Source organism: Pleurodeles waltl, chromosome 3_1 (genome assembly GCF_031143425.1).
Source record: "Pleurodeles waltl isolate 20211129_DDA chromosome 3_1, aPleWal1.hap1.20221129, whole genome shotgun sequence".
Taxonomy (NCBI): Eukaryota; Metazoa; Chordata; class Amphibia; order Caudata; family Salamandridae; genus Pleurodeles; species Pleurodeles waltl.
The window spans coordinates 348,214,509-348,233,711 of NC_090440.1; the positions used below are offsets into that span (position 1 = coordinate 348,214,509).

At 43.7% G+C, this 19,203-nt stretch overlaps 1 protein-coding gene across 3 annotated transcripts in view; it reads left to right on the top strand.

Annotated features, from left to right (window-relative positions):
- SLC12A1 (solute carrier family 12 member 1) overlaps positions 1-19,203 on the top strand; it is a 372,378-nt gene that overhangs the window by 257,735 nt on the left and 95,440 nt on the right. For all 3 annotated transcript variants that reach the window (XM_069222497.1, XM_069222494.1, XM_069222496.1), the window contains exon 21: positions 16,294-16,437. In XM_069222497.1, the coding sequence (XP_069078598.1) occupies positions 16,294-16,437 (144 nt within the window). The remainder of the gene's footprint in view (positions 1-16,293; positions 16,438-19,203) is intronic.

Here is a 19,203-nt window from a genome sequence, read left to right on the forward strand (position 1 = left end):
CCGCTGGACATTGCAGTGCCCACCCAGCGAGGAGCAAAAGCCCTATGATGAAGCATGCCATCCTAACAGGTGAGGACTTGTAGGAAAGAACCATCTTTCTTGGCATGTTACCCCCAATGTCTGCCTGTTTTTCAGTGTGTTTTACTGTCTCACTGAGATCCTGCTAGTCAGGACCCCAGTGCTCATAGTTTGTGGCCTATATGTCAATATGTTTTACTGTGTTGTCAGTATGCTTGACTGTGTCACTGGAGTCCTGCTAACCAGAACGCCAGTGCTCATGATCTCTCTGTTTCTAAATTTGTCACTATAGTCTAGCTACCTCTTATTTCACTCCAAATTAGCATACTAGACCCCCCTTATAAGTCCCGAGTATATGGTACCTAGGTACCCAGGGCATTGGGGTTCCAGGAGATCCTTATGGGCTGCAGCATTTCTTTTGCCACCTATAAGGAGCTCATGTAAGCACGTCTTCAGGACTGCCATTGCAGCCTGAGTGAAATAGCGCACGCACTAGTTCACAGCCATTTTCACTGCACCAGGTAACTTATAAGTCACCTATATGTCTAACCTTGAGTTGCTGAAGGCTTAAGTGCACAGTTACTGTGTGTGAGGGCACCCCTGCACTAGCAGAGGTGCCCGCACATTGTCCAGGACCAATTTCGCAGACTTTGTGAGTGCAGGGACACCATTATAAGCGTGCACTACAAATATGTCAATACATATATGTAGCTTCACAAGAGTAACCCCAAATATGGCCATGTGAGGTGTCTAAGATTGAGAAATTGTACCCCCAATCTGATTCTGGTATTGGGGGGCCAATTCCATGCACCCTGGGGAGTCCACTATGGACCCTCAGTACTGCCATACCAGCCTTCTGAGGTTTCCCAGGCAGCCCCAGCTGCCGCCACCTCACAGACAGGTTTCTGCCCTCCTGTTGCTTGAGCAGCTCAAGCCCAGGAAGGCCGAACAAAGGATTTCCTTTGGGAGAGGGGTGTTACACCCTCTCTATTTGGAAATAGATGTTACAGGCATGTGAGGGGTAGCCTCCAAGAGCCTCTGGAAATGCTTTGAAGTGCACAGATGATGCCCTCCTTGCATAATGCAGCCTACACCTGTTCATGGACCCCCAGTCCCTGCTCTGGCACAAAACTGGACAAAGGAAAGTGGAGTGACCACTCCCCTGTCCATCACTACCCCAGAGGTGGTGCCCAGAGCTCCTCCAGAGTGTCCTTGGGTTTTGCCATCTTGGATTTCAAGGTGTTGGGGCACTCTGGGAGCATCTGAGTGGCCAGTGCCAGCAGGTGACGTCAGAGCCCTCCCCTGATAGGTGCTTACCTGGTTAGGTAACCAATCCCCCTTTCAGGGCTATTTAGGGTCTCTCCTCTGGGTGTTTCTTGAGATTTGTATTGTAAGACTTAAGCAAGAATCCTCTGCATCCTTTACTGCATCCTCTACTGACGGAACTGCAGCTGAACCCTCCAGGAACTCTGCAAACTGCAACAAAGAAGCAAAGTTGACTTCTGCACCATTGTAACTTCAGCTCCTGCCAGCAACTGCAACAGTTTCCAGGTCGTGCATCTGCTGAGGACTGCCTGTCTTCAGCCTGCACCAGAAGAACCGAAGGAATCTCCAGTGGAGTGACAGAGTCACTTCCCTGCTTCAGCAGGCACCCCTCTGCAGCGATGGCCGGTGGCGGGGGTCCCCTCTCCAGACGAGAAGCGTGGATCCAGCAACACCGATGGTGGACTAAAGCGATCCCGACAGTCCCAAGGTCCAGCTGTCCAACTTTGATGGAGGTAAGAGCTTGCCTCCCCATGCAAGACAGTACCCCAGTGCACCGCGTAACTTGCAGTTGCCAAGGCTTGTGTGTGACCTTCCAAGAAGTTATTTGCACACAGCACAGCTTAGGCCCCCAGCAGTCCATCCTGCGGCGCACAGCTTCCTAAGTGGTTCTCCGGTGGCGTGGGATCCCTTTGTGTCGTGCTGCATGGGCCTCCATTTGCACCTTCTTTGTCCCTGTGCTGTGGGACTCCTGTACGCGTTGCCTGGTCTTCTGAGGGCTCTTTGAGTTGCTGAGAGCCCCCTGTGCTTCTCCCTCCTGGGTAGAGGCCACCACGTCCCTCCTGGTCCTGGGCAGCACCATTTTCCGCTAACCGCGAGCTTTGCGTGTGCCGAGACTCGTTGGTGGAATCCAGCGACACAAACCAGACTGCAATCATCCATCCGGTGTGGGATATCTTCTGCACCAACCAGGAACCCGCATCTGTCTTCTTGGGTGCATAACTGACTTTGTCTTCTCACCTGTCGTTCTTCTTTTGCACCTTCATCCGGTTAAGCAGGGGCTCCTTTTCTCCCTGGACTCTTCAGTGCTTCTTGGACTTTGTCCCCTTCTTCCACAGGTTTTCAGGTCTAGGAATCCATCGTTGGTGTCTTGCGTCTCTTCTGGTTCTTGCATAACCTTCTATCATGACTTCTTGTGTGTTTCAGGAAACCTACTGTGATTTATTCCTGTTTTCCTGGGCTCTGTGATGGGGTCAATTACTTACCTTTGGTGTTTTCTTACACTTCCAGTGCCCCTCTACACACTACATTTGCCTAGGTGGGAAACCAACTTTCGCATTCCACTATATTAGTATATGGTTTGTGTTCCCCCATGCCCATTGTAATCTATTGTGATTTTCACTATTTGCACAGTTTTCTAACTGTTTACGTACCTGTTTTTGGATACTAGTGTATATATTGTGTATATTGCTTACCTCCTAAGGGAGTATAGTCTCTAAGATATGTTTGGCATTTGTGTCACCAAAATAAAGTACCTTTATTTTTGTAACACTGAGTATTTTCTTTCATGTGTGTGACTACTGTGTGACTACAGTGGTATTGCAAGAGTTTTGCATGTCTCCTTGGCTGCTCAGCTACAGCTACTCCTAGACAGCCTGGCTGCTAGACACTGACTACATTTCACTATTAAGGGATAGCTGGACCTGGTATAAGGTGTAAGTATCTTTGGTACCCACTACAAACCAGGCCAGCCTCCTACATAAGCGCATTGCCCATTTTTAATGTTTAGGGTGGGTAGGGTTTTTGGGTGGCAAGATGATTTATATAAGTATATATATATGTGTGTGTGTTATACTTACAACTTTTTTTTTTTTTTTACCAAGCACATGTCTTTACCAACCATGCCTTTATAACAACATTTTGGTGGTAAAGGCATGTGTGGTAAAGACATATGCGTGGTAAAAACTTTTGTTGTAAATGCATGCTTGGTAACAACGCATGTGTTGCAGTGACCGCGTTGTAAAGGTTTGTGCGCTAATTGCATGCGTGGATCGGTCATACAACCCCCTGATGGTGATGGAAATGACCTTGCACCCACTGCATAAACATTCTGATGTCAGATTTCTGAAAAAAGTGCGGCTAAAAAGTGAGGCAGAAGCATATTGTAGAAGAACGCAAATAAGTCCAGCCCTGGTGTTAGACCTGCCATCCTTAGGGTGGTCTGACCCCAGACTTCTTTCTTTTCACCTCCTGTTTTTAGCTGTATCTTGTTGTTGGCCTTAGGACTCTGAGCACTTTAGCACTGCTAACCAGTGCTAAAGTGCATGTGCTTCTTCTTAAACATGGTGCATCAATAATTGGCATATTTATTTTATTTGTAAGTCCCTTGTAAGGGGGTGTACCATATACCCAGGGGCTGTAAATTCAGTGCTACTAGTGGACCTGCAGCACAGATTGTGCCACTCACTTAAGTAATCCAGTAAACATGTCTGAGACCTGCCACTGTAGAGCCTGTATATGTGGTCTCACTGCCACTTCAACTTGGCATTTAAAAGCCCTTTGCCAAGCCTTAAACTGCTCCTTTCTCACATATAACTCACTCCTAAAGTAGGCCCTATGTAGCCCATAGAGCAGGGTGCCATGTAAGTAATAGGCATGGCATGTACTTTTAAGTTTTTCATGTCCTGGTAATGAAAAGCTCCCAAAGTTGTTTTTAATTCCAGTGAGGTCTGCTCCTCTCGTAGGTCAACACTGGGAATTCCTTAATATACTTTAAAGCTGTAATTCCTGACCAGAAAAGAGTAGCTGCATCATGTTTGATATAATTTGAATGGTAATGATAAGTCCTCTTTATTGTAAAGTCAGATTTTATTATTACTATTTTAGAAATGCCACTTTTAGAACGTGGGCTTTTATCTGCTGCCACTGCCCTGTGTGCCTGCAGCATGTCTCTAATACACGTCTGGCCTGGGCTGGATCACAGCTACATTTGTGAATTCCCTTCAGACATCTACAACAAAGGATACTCAACTGCATATGCATTCATCTGCCTACTGATGGGTCTTCCTAGGGAGGAGGGTGGGAAGGACTTACACTTACACTTCAAAGGGTAGTGACCTGAGTCCACACAAAGGGGATGATTATTCTCCCCCCGATAGTCTGGAGCTAGCGCTGGACTGAAAGGGGGACCTGTGCACTTCAAAGAGATACTTTGAAGCTACCCCCTCACATCAAAGGCACTTTTGGGTATATGAGCTGGGTCTCTGACCTCCTGAAAGAAATCCACTTCTGGACCAGGAAGAACCTCTGTAGGAGTGAAGGCTGCTGCACTGAAAGGATTGCCACTTTGCTGTGCCTGACTGCTCCTAGGAACTGCTGTCTTGTTTTGCTGTGCTCCCCTGACACCTGCTGACCTCTGCCCTGCAAGAAGGGACCAGAGTGATTCCAAGGACCTCCTGGCTTGCCTCCTGTTCTCCCAGAGGTCTCAGGGTAATTAAAGACCTTGCAACTCAATATCAGCGCTTTTTTGGTAAACTGCTGTGCCAGCCTAATTGACGTTGGGACCAACTACTTCTGCCCTGCAAGACTTTGTGTGCCTCCTGCTCTGCTGTAGGGGCCATCCTGCATTACTACCCTGGAGCCGGCACAGTGACTCTGAAAGTGCTCAGAGAATTTGTGCTCTCTGGTGACTTAGCGTGAGGCGCTAAGAACCAGCACAGTTGAGTGCATAGTTCTGTGTATAATGGTGAGCGCTCAGGATTAGAGTGCACTGAAAGCTGCACACTCCTGCCCCAACTTGAGGAGCCTGCCTGGGACATTTATCGGTTTCCCCACCTGTCAAGGAGGGCTGAGTGCACAACAATGCATGACTGCGGCCTGAGGCCTGCTGTTACAACTTCAAGGAGCCTCCACCAAGTACTTTTGTTGACAGCTTCACCAACCTGAGTTGTTTTCAGCCGTGCTACGGTTTGCCCTAGTACGCTGTCTGTAGCTGTAACTGTCAGGCACATTATGTGTATCCAGACCTGAGTTATCTTAACAGAGGTACCTCGGTGCTTTCCGGACGGGGCCCTAATCACTGTAAGAGCAGTACACTCTCTTCCCAGACTCCCGGACTACCTGGATTGTTTTGAAATGTGCAGATTGCAAAAGCACTGCTTGATTAATCTCTACTACGAATACATTGATAGTTATTGGATTCTTGTCCTTTTGTCTTTATTTGCTCGGATAAAACATCCTCTATTTTTCTAAACCCATGTAGAGTCCTTTTTGCGGTGTCTTCACTGTGTTATTGTGTATGTGGGTTGCACAAATACTTTACACAAGGCCTCTTAAGTGAAGACTTTCTGCTCTGTGCCAGGCTACCAGAGGGTGAGCACAAGTTAATTTAAAGTGTTTATCTGACTTACCCTGACTAGGATTGCGGTCCCCACTTGGACAGGGTGCAAACCTCTGCCAACTAGAGATCCAATTTCTAACACGTGGGCTTTCAAATGTTTCCACTATCATTCAAAATGAATGTAGGTTTTGGTGATATGAGATTGATGCTGGCTGGTGGCGGCTTAGTCTGTATGCTTAAATGTTTTCCCTCTCAGGAATGCATGTTCCTCTCATTGCTATCAGGTGAATTTCTGCCTATGAAAAAGACATCTGTTGCATTCCTGGGAAAAGCCCTGTTCCCTGTGCCCCCTTGCGTGTTTACATAGGACTTTGCTATCTGATTGTTGGTTCTGATTGACACTGAGGTTTTCTGTAAGTGAGGAGCAAACCTTTGCAGAGCATACCATACGCCCAATAACTCCTTCCAGTTCAAGGAGTAGGGCAACTTTACTACAGACTACTTTCCATTTTCTTCCAAGCCTTCAAGGGTTGGATGTATCCCCAAAAGCTTGCGTCTGATATTTTTTATGGATTTGAATATTGAAAACACACTGGTTTGTTCTTTCCATATGACCACCACTGAAGTTGTGTTCCCACTTCTCTTGACATACTCCTGCAGCCAATGATCCAACAATGAATTTGGATCATTGATTTTAGGTGGTGACATGCCTTAGTAATTACTTTTGTGGTTTCTGAAATTAGACCCTAGATCTGCAACCAATACCTGGCTGTTGCAGTCTGCAAGGCCAATACCTGTGACACCTGTAGAGACTGAATCCTGTCCTCTGGAAGAAACATTTGTCCCTTTTGAGTGTATGAACGTTTTTTTTGCATTGGTAGTAGACTGGATATTTTATAGTTCACAATGAACCCCAGGAATTCCAGGTAAAAGAAACCTCCAGATGAAAGGGTGTAGGCATAAACATTCCCTGAAGTCAAGGGCAAGAAAGAGCATCCACATTCTAAGTATCCTTTTCCTTTACTCCTACAACCACACCTAAAATGCAACCAATCTAGAACTGCCTCAAAATCATCATCCAGTCGCATTCTCTTTCCTTTTTTTTTTTAGAAAAAAGACTACGACAGTGTACCTTTTTCTTTTCTTCTTTTAAAAAAAATAAAAAAGACTACGACAGTGTATCTTTTTTTCTTGTTTTTCCTTTTTTTAAAGACAGGGAAATTCATTTCCTATCCTCTCTTTTTTTCCAAATGGTGCAAGAATAGCTTCAACCTTTGAGTTCAGTAGGAAGCCAATGTCCATTTTTGTACCATGAAGCCAGTGCTTAATTTGTGCTTGTTGTTTCCGGTGCTGAGCACCGGCACTTATTTTTGAGGGCCGGGGCTTATTCTTCTGCCTCAAGCATTTGCTGTGAGCACAAGACAGAAATGGGAAAGATGGGGAAAGGGAAGCCTCACAAAGGGAGAAAGTAGAAAGCTGCAAGAGTGAGCTGAAAGGGCAGGGAGTGGCTTTGTATGGATTGAAGAGGCCCGAGATGGCTTCATGATTACGCCGCCTCAGTATTCCATGTTCACACATTTAATGGCAGCTGCCGCGTGTTTAAGGGAAGGGCTTTGGGCACCGGCACCTTTTTAGTTACAAGTTAAACACTGCATGGAGCCCAGAAGACTTGAATTACTAATCTCCCAATTTGGAGTCTAAAACCTAACCCATCAGGCTACCAGTGACTCCACAACATACCGAGTCTTGGGTAACAAATGCAACATTGTTTCTTAAACCCTTTCTTTACAGCAAAGATGCCTACACATGCTTCACTTGTAGATGCACCCTCTTACCGTATTAACAGCCACCAAGTCCTTTTCTGGCTCTGCTGCACACCTGCAAGTAAGACAAGCCGCCTCGATGGCTGGCAGACATATTAATGCGGACAAAGCTGCAAAATGGCCTTTGTTCCCCAATTAAGAAATCCACCTGTCTAAATGTAACAAAAAATGGCGTAAATAGAACAAATGCTTAACCTCATGTGCAGGTGCCTCCTTTCCCCCAAATAGGTCCACCACCAACATATTAAGACAAGTGCCTGCTTGAAACCACGTGCTTTATATGGCCATTTGCTTTTTTATAGCAAGCATATGACCAGCATGTTTAAGCACAGACATGTTTTTTTTCTTCTTTTTTATTTTTGTAGAATATAGTTGCAATAAAACAGTAACCATCATACTAGCTTGCCAATGTTAGGCCTATTCGCTTTGTCAATGCTTGTGAAGTCTGGCTTTTTAATAAGATCATGTCATCTTCTGCTACCTTAAAACAATAATTCACTGCTAGTGACCTTCGTGACATGGTGTCAGTAAACAACTATTAACTCGAAATTTGTCTGGGTTATTGCATGCTTTTTTGAGAGCAGAGCTCGGAAACACAGGGGTATTTACTGCCCTGTGTCTCTGAGCTCTGCTGTCAGTAAAACATGGATTCTTTTGGAGATATTTCGAGTTAATGTATGTGGTGGAGACGCCAAAAATAAGTGCACAAAAAAGCATTGTGATATGGCAACATATGGCAGTTGTTGTCCAGGTCGTAGATTGTGGATCCAAGAAATTAACATTCAAATCACAAAACACAACTTCAATATTTTACCACATTAAGTGTGTTTGGGTAATCTCAATGTCTAAACAACGATGTATCGGACTTTGTAAATTGGCCCAGAGTCATTTGTTACTCGTATTGTATTCTTAAATGTCAAGGATGTTACATGAAAATAAATGCATTGCATTGATTTTGGTTTGATTAAACAAAATAGACATTTCATTTTAAAATTCAATTAAATTGACTTCGTGCCCCTTTGCATATGTTACTTGTCCGCCAATACTCTAGAAGTACTTAATTATCGGACAAAATTCAGACATGAAAAATAACTTGACATTTACTTTAACGTTTCTACATTTTAGTTGTGCTTTATTTATTGAACCCTAAAAGAGTCAATCCGCACCCCAGATTCTAGCCCAAAGCCAGCACTTACTTACTAATGTGTGACTTGTACTTATTTTATTTTCATTTAAATATGCCACAGTCAAACTTTAAGCTTCTATGTGCACGTGGCTCAATTGATCTATGTTATGATCAATTTCAGCTAAAACAATGTTATTGCAGTTTTTTTTATCCATAATGTAAAACCCACAAACGTAATACTTAAAACGATCAGAATGACTGTTTCCACCTGCTGTTATTTTGGCCTGCACCCAATTCTCTAGTCTGCTTCAAGTTTTTCAATCTGGACTTTGACACATTTCTAGATGTCTTACTAGACTACTTATTTAAAAAATGTCATGTATAATATACATACATATAGAAGCTTTCGAGCTGCAGGATTTATCTCATTTTGTTCCCACCTTCCGCAGAATGGGGCATTGGACAAGCCTACTTTCATTTTCCCTTCACGTTGAGTGATACCACTAAGCCTGTTCACATTGTCCACAAGCACCTAAAATAGTTCATTTCTCTTCAGTGTGCCTTTTCATTTGAGTTTTTCTTATAATATCTTGAAAGGGCAGCTAGTTATTTGGCTGCACGGTTGGAGATTTTTTCTCTGTCTCCTTTTTATTAAAGTTAAGTATTTAGGTGATATTGCAACATCGTAGCTGCCTGCAATTTTAGTGCTGGGGCAGCTGGTGATTTATTCTTGTCTGCTTTATTAATAACAATAATAATAAAACATGCACAACTGAAATGCTTGTAGATAAAAACACATTTACAGGGTCAAATATTTTCTTACTTCGTTTTTCTTTAGTGGCACATTTGTGCAATAAAAATGCAATTAACCATCACACCAGTCTGACAAGATAAGACTGATTGGCTTTACCAGAGGTTGTGTAGGTTCTGGTTGTAGTAGTGCTTTAGCCTCTGTAGGTCAGAATATTGTATTGGTATTGGTTTAGTGGCACCAGTTTGCAAAGTAAGCTTTGCATTTTGCTGCAGTGCCTTTCCGTGTGAGCCTAAGTCACTGATCAAATTTAATAGCGACTGAGATTGGTACAACGTGGTTGGTTGACATGAAGAGGTTTTAACTTAGGAGGATAACTAAAGTACCAAGGCTAGAAGGGGGCATTGGTAAAGCAGTCTAGTGACTGGCTGCAATGAAATGGTTTAAGGAGAGGAATAAGGAGCAATGTAGTGACAATTGCATTGAGTGTACTTTTGTATTGGTACCCCATTGGAAGTACTCAGTGGCCCGGGCCCATCCGTTAGAATGGTGCCTATTCAATGGACGCTCTATCAGTCATCAATGCCTCAGTTGCTTTTGATATTCCAAGATACCTCTCCTACTGTATTAGGTGTGGGTGACTCACAAATGTTGCTTACTCATAGTTGACTCTGTGCTCTTCATAAAAGAGCTCAGATACACACATTGTTTGTGGGCTGGATCACAAAACATTTTTGGCTGCCATTATCATTAGTGCTTGGTGGTAATACATTTCTTGGTGCAAACACTTTCTTGGTGCAAGCACCTTTGACTCCCATAGTATGAAAGCAGATTTGTGGAGGTGGTAAGGTGTGACAAGAAATTGTTTGGGCATTTATTGTTACATATTGTTGTAGTGGTGATGTGTTGTTTTTATTTTGTTGTGCTTCTATTGCATTGTGTTGTTCTGTTGCACTGTGGTTGTTATATCGCATATGTTGCATTATGTTATGCCTTTCAGCCAAAATCAGCACATTCCTTTAAAGGTCCACTGACATTTACCACTGTCGAAGGTGGTAAAATACTGCTGCTCTAATTCTTCAGCTAAGAAACCAATCAGCCTAAAACTGCGACCGAAATCTATCTAAAATGTGCATGTGGTACGACATTGAGTGTTAAAAGTTCCCCCAAACAGACATTGAACTGAAGTACTTTGGAAATAGTCTCGGAAAGCACAGCCTGCATTTTAAACAGAATTGTTCTCTCTTTCTGAATTAAAATGTCACTGGTCTATTAATTTATCCCATCGTTTGATCAGTATAGAGAATTATCCTGAAATGTCACTTCTGTTACATTCCAGCGGTAAAACACTTACTAGTGCTCACGAGCCATGAAGACGTCCACTCATCCACTTTATGCAGCAACCATCAAAATTAGAAAACAGGCCTAATCTACATTTAAAATGAAAACACAATATTATTCATTCGAGTGTACAAATCCGGTACAAAACGCAGTTCTGCACAAAGTAGTATGTTGTATCCTGACACTTCCCCAATAGCTTCTGCTGAGAAACAGGGAGAGTTAACCTTTAATACCAAAGAGCATCTAAGATTAACATTATACCCCATTAAACGGAGCCATTATGTTATTGTACTAGAGTCTAATTAAAGTAGAAATATGAACAATCTGCAATGTCAGGAGGGATAATGGTTGCTTCTTTCAGAGGGCCCTGTTGCGTGGGATCCTTTTTATAGGTCATTTACCAGACAAGGGAGATTAGCTTTGTATCATCTCTCACTCTGATGCAATTAGAAGTAACTTTCCAATGAGAGGGTTTGACACAGCCCAGTGCCTCCATCACATTAAGTAACATCTTATTACACTGAACTCAACACCGAAGACTACCACTTTCACAAACACATTACCTGGCTCCCTTCCAGCAGAGGAAATCAGATGGGACATTGAAGGAGCCGGAGGACTAAAAAAAATAGAACAGCGTAGTGCTGAAAAAATGCTCAGCCTGAGCTTTTCTCTTGTATAATTCCGTATGGGTACTTGTAGAAAGGTTCCTTTTCGAATTGTCTGTTTTTTCCTAAATATTCTCTGCAGTTTGTGAGGAATAGACATGCTGGCAGCCGTCACCCTTTGGTATATGTCTTCATCTTGCTAATACATCATGTACAAAGACTGCGGTGTGAAGATACATACAGCCTACTTTAACAAACAGACATGTATTTGCTATGTGTGTGGATTGTTATACTCTCTTCATTCAGACAAAGCACTAATCCCCGCTGGAACATCTTGTAATACGGCGTGAGCTTCTTAAATATGTCACAGCACGAGCTAATATTTTCTTTAATTAAAATGCAGGTGAATATGCACATGGTCACATTCTCCATTAGGTGTACTGCATTAAAAATGATGATTAGAACCGTATACTTGACTTGCAATGTCAGTTCTACTTAAAGGGACAGCTCGCCTTTTTCACTAATACATTTTAGTTGCTGTCAAGAAATAAGCTCTGGTTGTAAAATGAAAAAACATTGAATTGGCCACTTAGCTGGCGCGCTCACCTGCAGCCCTTTGCTCAGGGACACAAGATGTATTGATTAATAAAGTGTATCACCATGAGAATAGGGATGTATGGAGAAGACACGGTAGCTCCCCACAGCAGAACATAACTATGGTGTAGCCTATAGAGTGACTTTCGTTCAGTGAACGGGATAAAAAAGCCATTCACAAAGTCATCAATTTAGCGAGCTTCCTCTATTAGTACTGTTCCATCTCCCAACCAAGCCAAACCTGCACTCTCCATACCACAGTCTCCACCATAGGCCATTTCACACACCTTGCCCTTTACCTGGGTGTCGTACCGATATATTCTCAATGTTAGTCCTGACAGCCTTAGAGTGGTCACCCCTAACTTTTTGCCTGCCTCCCTCCACTTTTTGGACACTGTTTTTGCTGGTTTTTAGACTCTGCGCACTTTACCACTGCTAACCAGTGCTAAAGTGCATATGCTCTGTCCCTTTAAACATGGTAACATTGGATCATACCCAATTGGACTATTTAATTTACTTATAAGTACCTAGTAGAGTGCACTATATGTGTCCAGGGCCTGTAGATTAAATGCTACTAGTGGGCCTGCAGCACTGGTTGTGCCACCCACTTAAGTAGCCCCTTAACCTTGTCTCAGGCCTGCCATTGCAAGGCCTGTGTGTGCAGTTTCACTGCCAATTCAACTTGGCATTTAAAAGTACTTGCCAAGCCTAAAACTCCCCTTTTTCTACATATAAGACACCCCTAAGGTATCCCCTAGGTAACCCATAGGGCAGGGTGCTGTGTAGACAAAAGGCAGGACATGTACCATGTAGTTTACATGTCCTGGTAGTGTAAAGCTCCCAAATTCATTTTTACACTACTGTGAGGCCTGCTCCCTTCATAGGCTAACATTGGATCCACCCTAATACATTGTTTGAGTGGTAGCTACTGATCTGAAAGGAGTAGGAAGGTCATATTTAGTATGGCCAGAATGGTGATATAAAATCCTCCTGACTGGTGAAGCTGGACTTAATATTTCTATTTTAGATATGCCACTTTTAGAAAGTAAGCATTTCTCTGCACTTAAATCTTTCTGTGCTTTACAATCCACGTCTGGCTGGGTTTAGTTGACAGCTCCTTGTGCATTCACTCAGACACACCCCAAACACAGAATACTCAGCCTCACTTGCATACATCTGCATTTTGAATGGGTCTTCCTGGGCTGGGAGAGTGGAGGGCCTGCTCTCACACAAAGGACTGCCACACCCCTACTGGGACCCTGGCAGACAGGATTGAACTGAAAGGGGACCTGGTGTACTTCTAAGCCACTCTTTGAAGTCTCCCCCACTTCAAAGACACATTTGGGTATATAAACAGGGCCTCTGCCCCTTCCAACTCAGACACTTCCTGGAGAAGAAACTTGTAACCAGAACCTGCATCCTGCCAAGAAGAACTGCCTGGCTGCCCAAAGGACTCACCTGACTGCTTTCTGTGAAGGACTGCTGCCTTGCTGTTGCCCTGCTGCCTTGCTGCTCTCTGGCTGTGGTGAAGAAGTGCTCTCCAGGGGCTTGGATAGAGCTTGCCTCCTGTTCCCTCAGAACCAAAAAGACTTCTCTCTTGCAACTGGACTCCTTGTGCAGCGAAAATTTGATGCACAGCTTGCTAAAACTGATGCACAGCCTGCCCCGTGGTGAGAAATTCACCGCGCCGAACCGGGACGAAGCAGCGCGACTTCGCAAGGAGAAGATCAACGCGACGCCTGTGTTGTGACCAGAACTTCGACGCACGGCCCACTGGATCGACGCACAGCCGGCCTGGGACGACGCAGCCTGACTTCCAGAGGGGAAATCGATGCATCGCCTGCCGTGCGGAAGAAACTTCCACGCAACGCCGACCGGAACGATGCAGCGCTTGTGACTTCGCTCCGCAAGCCCAGGGTTCCACGCACAGACCCTGGGGCATCTGAAAACCATGCAACTCGAAGAGGATCCATGACCGAGCGGCGGAAATTGACACACAGCTGTCTCTGCAAGGAAACTAAATGACACATCGCCGTGTGCGGCCCGAGAAATCGACGCACACCCCTTTGTTTCCACGCTTCTCCCCCTCTGTGGCCCTTTGCGGGGATTTTTCACGCAAACCAGGTACTTTGTGCTTGAAAGAGACTTTGTTTGCTTTTAAAAGACTTAAGACACTTTTTATCACTTTCCAGTGATAGCTCTACATTTACTTATTGCATCTTTTGATCATTTTGACCTGCAAATATGCAGATAAATATTATAAATTTTTCTAAACACTGTGTGGTGTATTTTTGTGGTGCTATATGGTGTTATTGTATGATTTATTAAACAAATACTTTACACATTGCCTTCTAAGTTAAGCCTGATTGCTCAGTGCCAAGCTACCAGAGGGTGGGCACAGGATAATTTGGATTGTGTGTGACTTACCCTGACTAGAGTGAGGGTCCTTGCTTGGACAGGGGTTAACCTGGCTGCCAACCAAAGACCCCATTTCTAACACTCAACATGAGAGCCCTTTCTAAAACACCTCAGAGGAGTGCCACCTCTTACCCCGGATGCCCTAGGCAGCAAAATCAAGCCACCAAATGTGCTGGCTGTTTGTAGTGAGAGGTACAGAGCACAATGCCTATTGCCTCTACTTCAGCAAGGAATACGTCTCTAATCACAGTGATTAGGGCAGTAACAAACTTAGCGCCTTATCTATGGTCACCTTACTTAAAACACATATAATTTGTGGATGAGCAGGAACTCTCACAGCCCACTGCCAATTAACCACCGGCTGTGAGCCTTATCTTGTCTCCCCTCAGCAACTCTTTCTTCTGGCCAGTTATCCAAAGTACTAGCTGGCAAACATCAAAACACTATTCATTTCGCCACCAATTGTTTTTCCTTAGCATCCTCTGTTTATACTGCTAAATGGGGTGGGAATTACTCAGTTTAGACTTTAACTCTTCTTTTTGAACGTTTCTTACGTTCCCTTTCTGTGGCCTTCATAGGATTTTCAGAAGAATCTCATTCTGGCACTATGATTCTATTGGCCAAAACTGATGCTACTGCATTTAAATGTAATCACAGCTCAAAAATGTTTAATTTCAAATTAACCAAGTTTTAGTTTGCAGCATCTGCACCGTGTATTTGTTTATATATTTATTTATTTTCAGGTTAAATAGTACTACCCATCAGTTAGGCCAATTCATGCTACTTTAACATAACTTCTCAGAGAAAAGAACTATGCTGGGTCCTTTTAGTATACATCAGTTCAAACTGTACTAGTGGGTGGGGATTTTGTGTTAGGTGGCCCTGCCTACTTAATATTTTACAATACATAGGAGCCTGTAATCCCTGTATAAACGCCTGTTTATAATTTCCTTGTTACAGGGGACCTGTGACGTCTCTCGTCACCTGTAGTAAAGAAATTAAGTAGTTGCTCAATTGTAATAACGTATTGCAGTTGAGTTTTGATATCACAGTGCCTGTTACCAGACCCAGCAGCCTACGGGAAAAGCTGTATATGAAGCATAATTCAAGCTGTAGTTAAAAAATCGAAAACAACTACAGTTTTTTCCCTCTTCTGCTTTTTTTTTTTTTAGATAACTAGTGATAACAAGAAATGTGGTATTTATGGCAACATGTTTTTTGCACTTTTTAGGTAATTAAAGGAAAACTGGACTCTCTTTGCATGTTTCTACACATTGTAAGATTCGGCATTTTTAAAAATCTATCTTGTATAAAATTGATTCTAAGTTGTTTTGCAACAACTATCTAACTGCTTTTTGTTGTGTTTAATTTTGCACTACATTTTCTAATTCCATTCGCATATCTGCAAACATCCTCTTTCATGTGAAAGAGCAACTAATCAAGAGTTTAGACTGTCTCTAGAAGGGTGATAGGGTGACCATGTAATAAAAGGCATAAAGTACCCACTGACGCATATTATAAGGATATTACAAGTCACTTAGGAGGTCCATGACCTTATAGAGGAAATCAACTTTCAGCCTTGTTCATTTAGTTGGTCATGGAGCTCCTTGGTGACTTGTAATATCAAGTAATGTAAGTGGGAACTTTATCCCATATATAATTTGTTTAATTGAAATATACATGTATGAGTGATGTATACATCTGTTTAAATGCATGCAGCACAAACCAAGCTGGAAAGAGAGGAAAAAACAGAGCACTGCGTAGACAGGGCTTAGAGGCAATACACAATGGTGTACAGTTATCATGGCAGACAGGTGTGTCCAGTGTAAACTGAATTTAAATCAATTTATTTTTAACAGTGGAATGCATCTTAGTCCAAATGTTTACTGGATTTATAGTTGTGACAAAATGAGGATGCTCAAGTACTGTTTTCCGTCTATAAATTCTAAAATATGTAGGCCGTTCCAGCACCTGTAGCATGAAGCAGTAACCATGCACTTGTCTTCCGCCAACAGACGAGCTACAGAAGCTGGAGCAGGAAAGACTTGCCCTCGAAGCTACCATCAAAGAAAACGAGTTTGAGGAAGGAAATCGAGGCATTCGTAGACTCTTCAACAAGGCCAGCAAAATGTCCATGCCAAAGCCTGTCCCTAAGAAAGGTAAGGTCAGGGGCAGCATTATAGGTTGATGTGAAGGGGCATTGCCATGGGGGCACCACTTGAGCCCAGAAGCCATTTCAATTTGTTAACTAATCATTTTTTGATACTTCTTTGTCTACCTCAGTTGATATCACTTTTCTCTGGAATGCGAAGCTTCTTTGGACTAGAGGTCAAATTGTCAAACTTGGTGCATTTGATGGTTAAAATGACAGATCATTCTAATGCCTTTTATAACTACTGAACATCATATTCTTTAGTTTCTAAGAATCTGAAATTACTCTATTCATTCAAAAATGTCTTCATATACTCTAAGAGAAAAATTCATTCTGGGAAACAATTTTCAGAGAAATTCATTCTATGCCTCTTCCTCTATAATGTTAGCTGTAATGAAAAAAGCCACAGGGAGCATTACTTCCTCTAAATGGTTTTCATCACGCTGAATGATTCTATCTAAAAAAATATCTCTTTGTGTTGTAGCACTGAATTTTATTATCACCATTGGAATACTACTCAGATGGCACAGTCAATCACAATCCATCAACCGGAATAGACTGTCCTTTCAACATTGATTTATGGAACCATAGTGTTGTTGAAAAATCAAACATATTGTAGATTAATGCTACCTCATTAAACATCCACTGCACTGCTCCTTGAGTGTACTGGTCGCCCTATAATGGTATTTATCAGAATTTAGATTTGGTGAAGAATCAAGGCATGTATTTGCTGAATTTTATCGTCATGGGAACTCCTAAGCATGCCCAGGGTAGCTGATCAATGTGGGAGGGGCCACTGGGATTTTAATTCTCACCTACAATTAACTATGAGTCTGATTTAGAGTTTTGCAGAAAAGGTGCTCTGCGGCAAATGCAACAGAGTATACAGATAGACGTTTAGAATTCCCTCGATGAAGCCCTCGTTGACTCTGTTGATGGAATATTTCCCCTAAAGGCCCAATGCAGTTGGGGCCATTGGAGGAAGGACGCTCACCCTATTTAGAGTTGACAGTGTGATGCCTTTTTTCTTGTCCATCACCGGCAGGAAAAACCTGGCGGTGAGGGACAGAAAAAAATCAATAATGACCACCACACCCTGGGAGAAAAGTCCCAAGGAGGGGGAGTCATTGTTTTTTTGTCTTTCAAAAACAAACTCCGACTTTGGGGAAAAGTAAAAGTGGCAAAAGTTTAGATGTACGGCGGTCAAAAGTGACGGCGGCAGATAACCGTAGGGCTGGTGATCATCTCTATATTTTGCATGTGGAGCACCGTTGGGATGGAGGAGGTAATGTTCTCTGCCATCCAACGGGCACACCTCTGTCCACAAACTCAGAATCCGGCCCTACATGTCTAGGGCCACAATAGGGTTATTTTCTCACTTTGGCATAGTGGTGCCTTGGAGTTACATTGTGCTACATTGTTATATTTTGTCAGCTTTGGTAAATATGGATACTAGATGCATCACATTTCAAAGAAACTCGTTTACCCATAGATGCAAGCAGGATGCAGTTATACCGCTTTTTAAGTTGAATACAATTTAAGTACTTCCATGAGATTGACTGGTAAACCTCTTGGAATAAAACTGCAATTTTGAAATGGTGTATATTCTTAAATACTGCAGCAGCAACACGCAAAGTGGAACACTAGGTTTTATTTATTTACACAAGTAGCAGTAACTTGCTATTACGATGCACGTAATATTTCCATTTTAATTAATATTATTGGTTGTAAAGTGCTAAAACTATTGATTGACGTTGCGTAGTCCATTAGGCTGAAAATATACACAGTAAATATGTCGAGCAGGACCATATCTTGTGGAGCCAAAAAGCTCACAACCAACTAGATAAATGGAAACGTATACGCTTTTAAGGCTCGGTAAGTTTGGTGGCCTTGGATTGATGAGGAAATTCTGCTTGTCCATGGAAGGAACTGATCTGAGATCTGACAAAGCTAGTATCTTAAAGCAAAGAAAGGCTATCTGACACCAGTCTCGGCATACCACAGAGGTTGCAAGTAAAAAGACAAACTACTGCTGTCATACCGCTTCCTTTGCAGACGCTAGATAATTTAAACCTGAGAAGAGCAAATGGCTTTGAAGGGCTGAGATTGAAAATGTGCAAGGGTGTCTGCGTATAAACCTTTGACAAAGAGCAGCAAGGGTATCATTTCCGATGCACACTTCAGATAAAGGGGGTCATCCGCCGCACGCCAGAGTTCCCCCCTCCAGAATACCACACCGCAGTCAGAAGACCGCTGCGGTTATTCTGTGTTTCCCGCTGGGCTGGCGGGCGACCGCCAGGAGGCCACCCGCCAGCCCAGCGGGAAACCCCTTCCCACGAGGAAGCCGGCTCCGAATGGAGCCGGCGGAGTGGGAAGGTGCGACGGGTGCAGTTGCACCCGTCGCGAATTTCAGTGTCTGCTGAGCAGACACTGAAATTCTTTGTGGGGCCCTCTTACGGGGGCCCCTGCAGTGCCCATGCCATTGGCATGGACACTGCAGGGGCCCCCAGGGGCCCCACGACACCCCATACCACCATCCTGTTCCTGGCGGGCGAACCGCCAGGAACAGGATGGCGGTATGGGGTGTCTGAATCCCCATGGCGGCGCAGCAAGCTGCGCCGCCATGGAGGATTCAGCAGGGCAGCGGAAAACCGGCGGGAGACCGCCGGTTTTCCCTTTCTGACCGCGGCCAAACCGCCGCGGTCAGAATGCCCTGCGGGGCACCGCCAGCCTGTTGCCGGTGCTCCCGCTGACCCTGGCCCCGGCGGTCAAG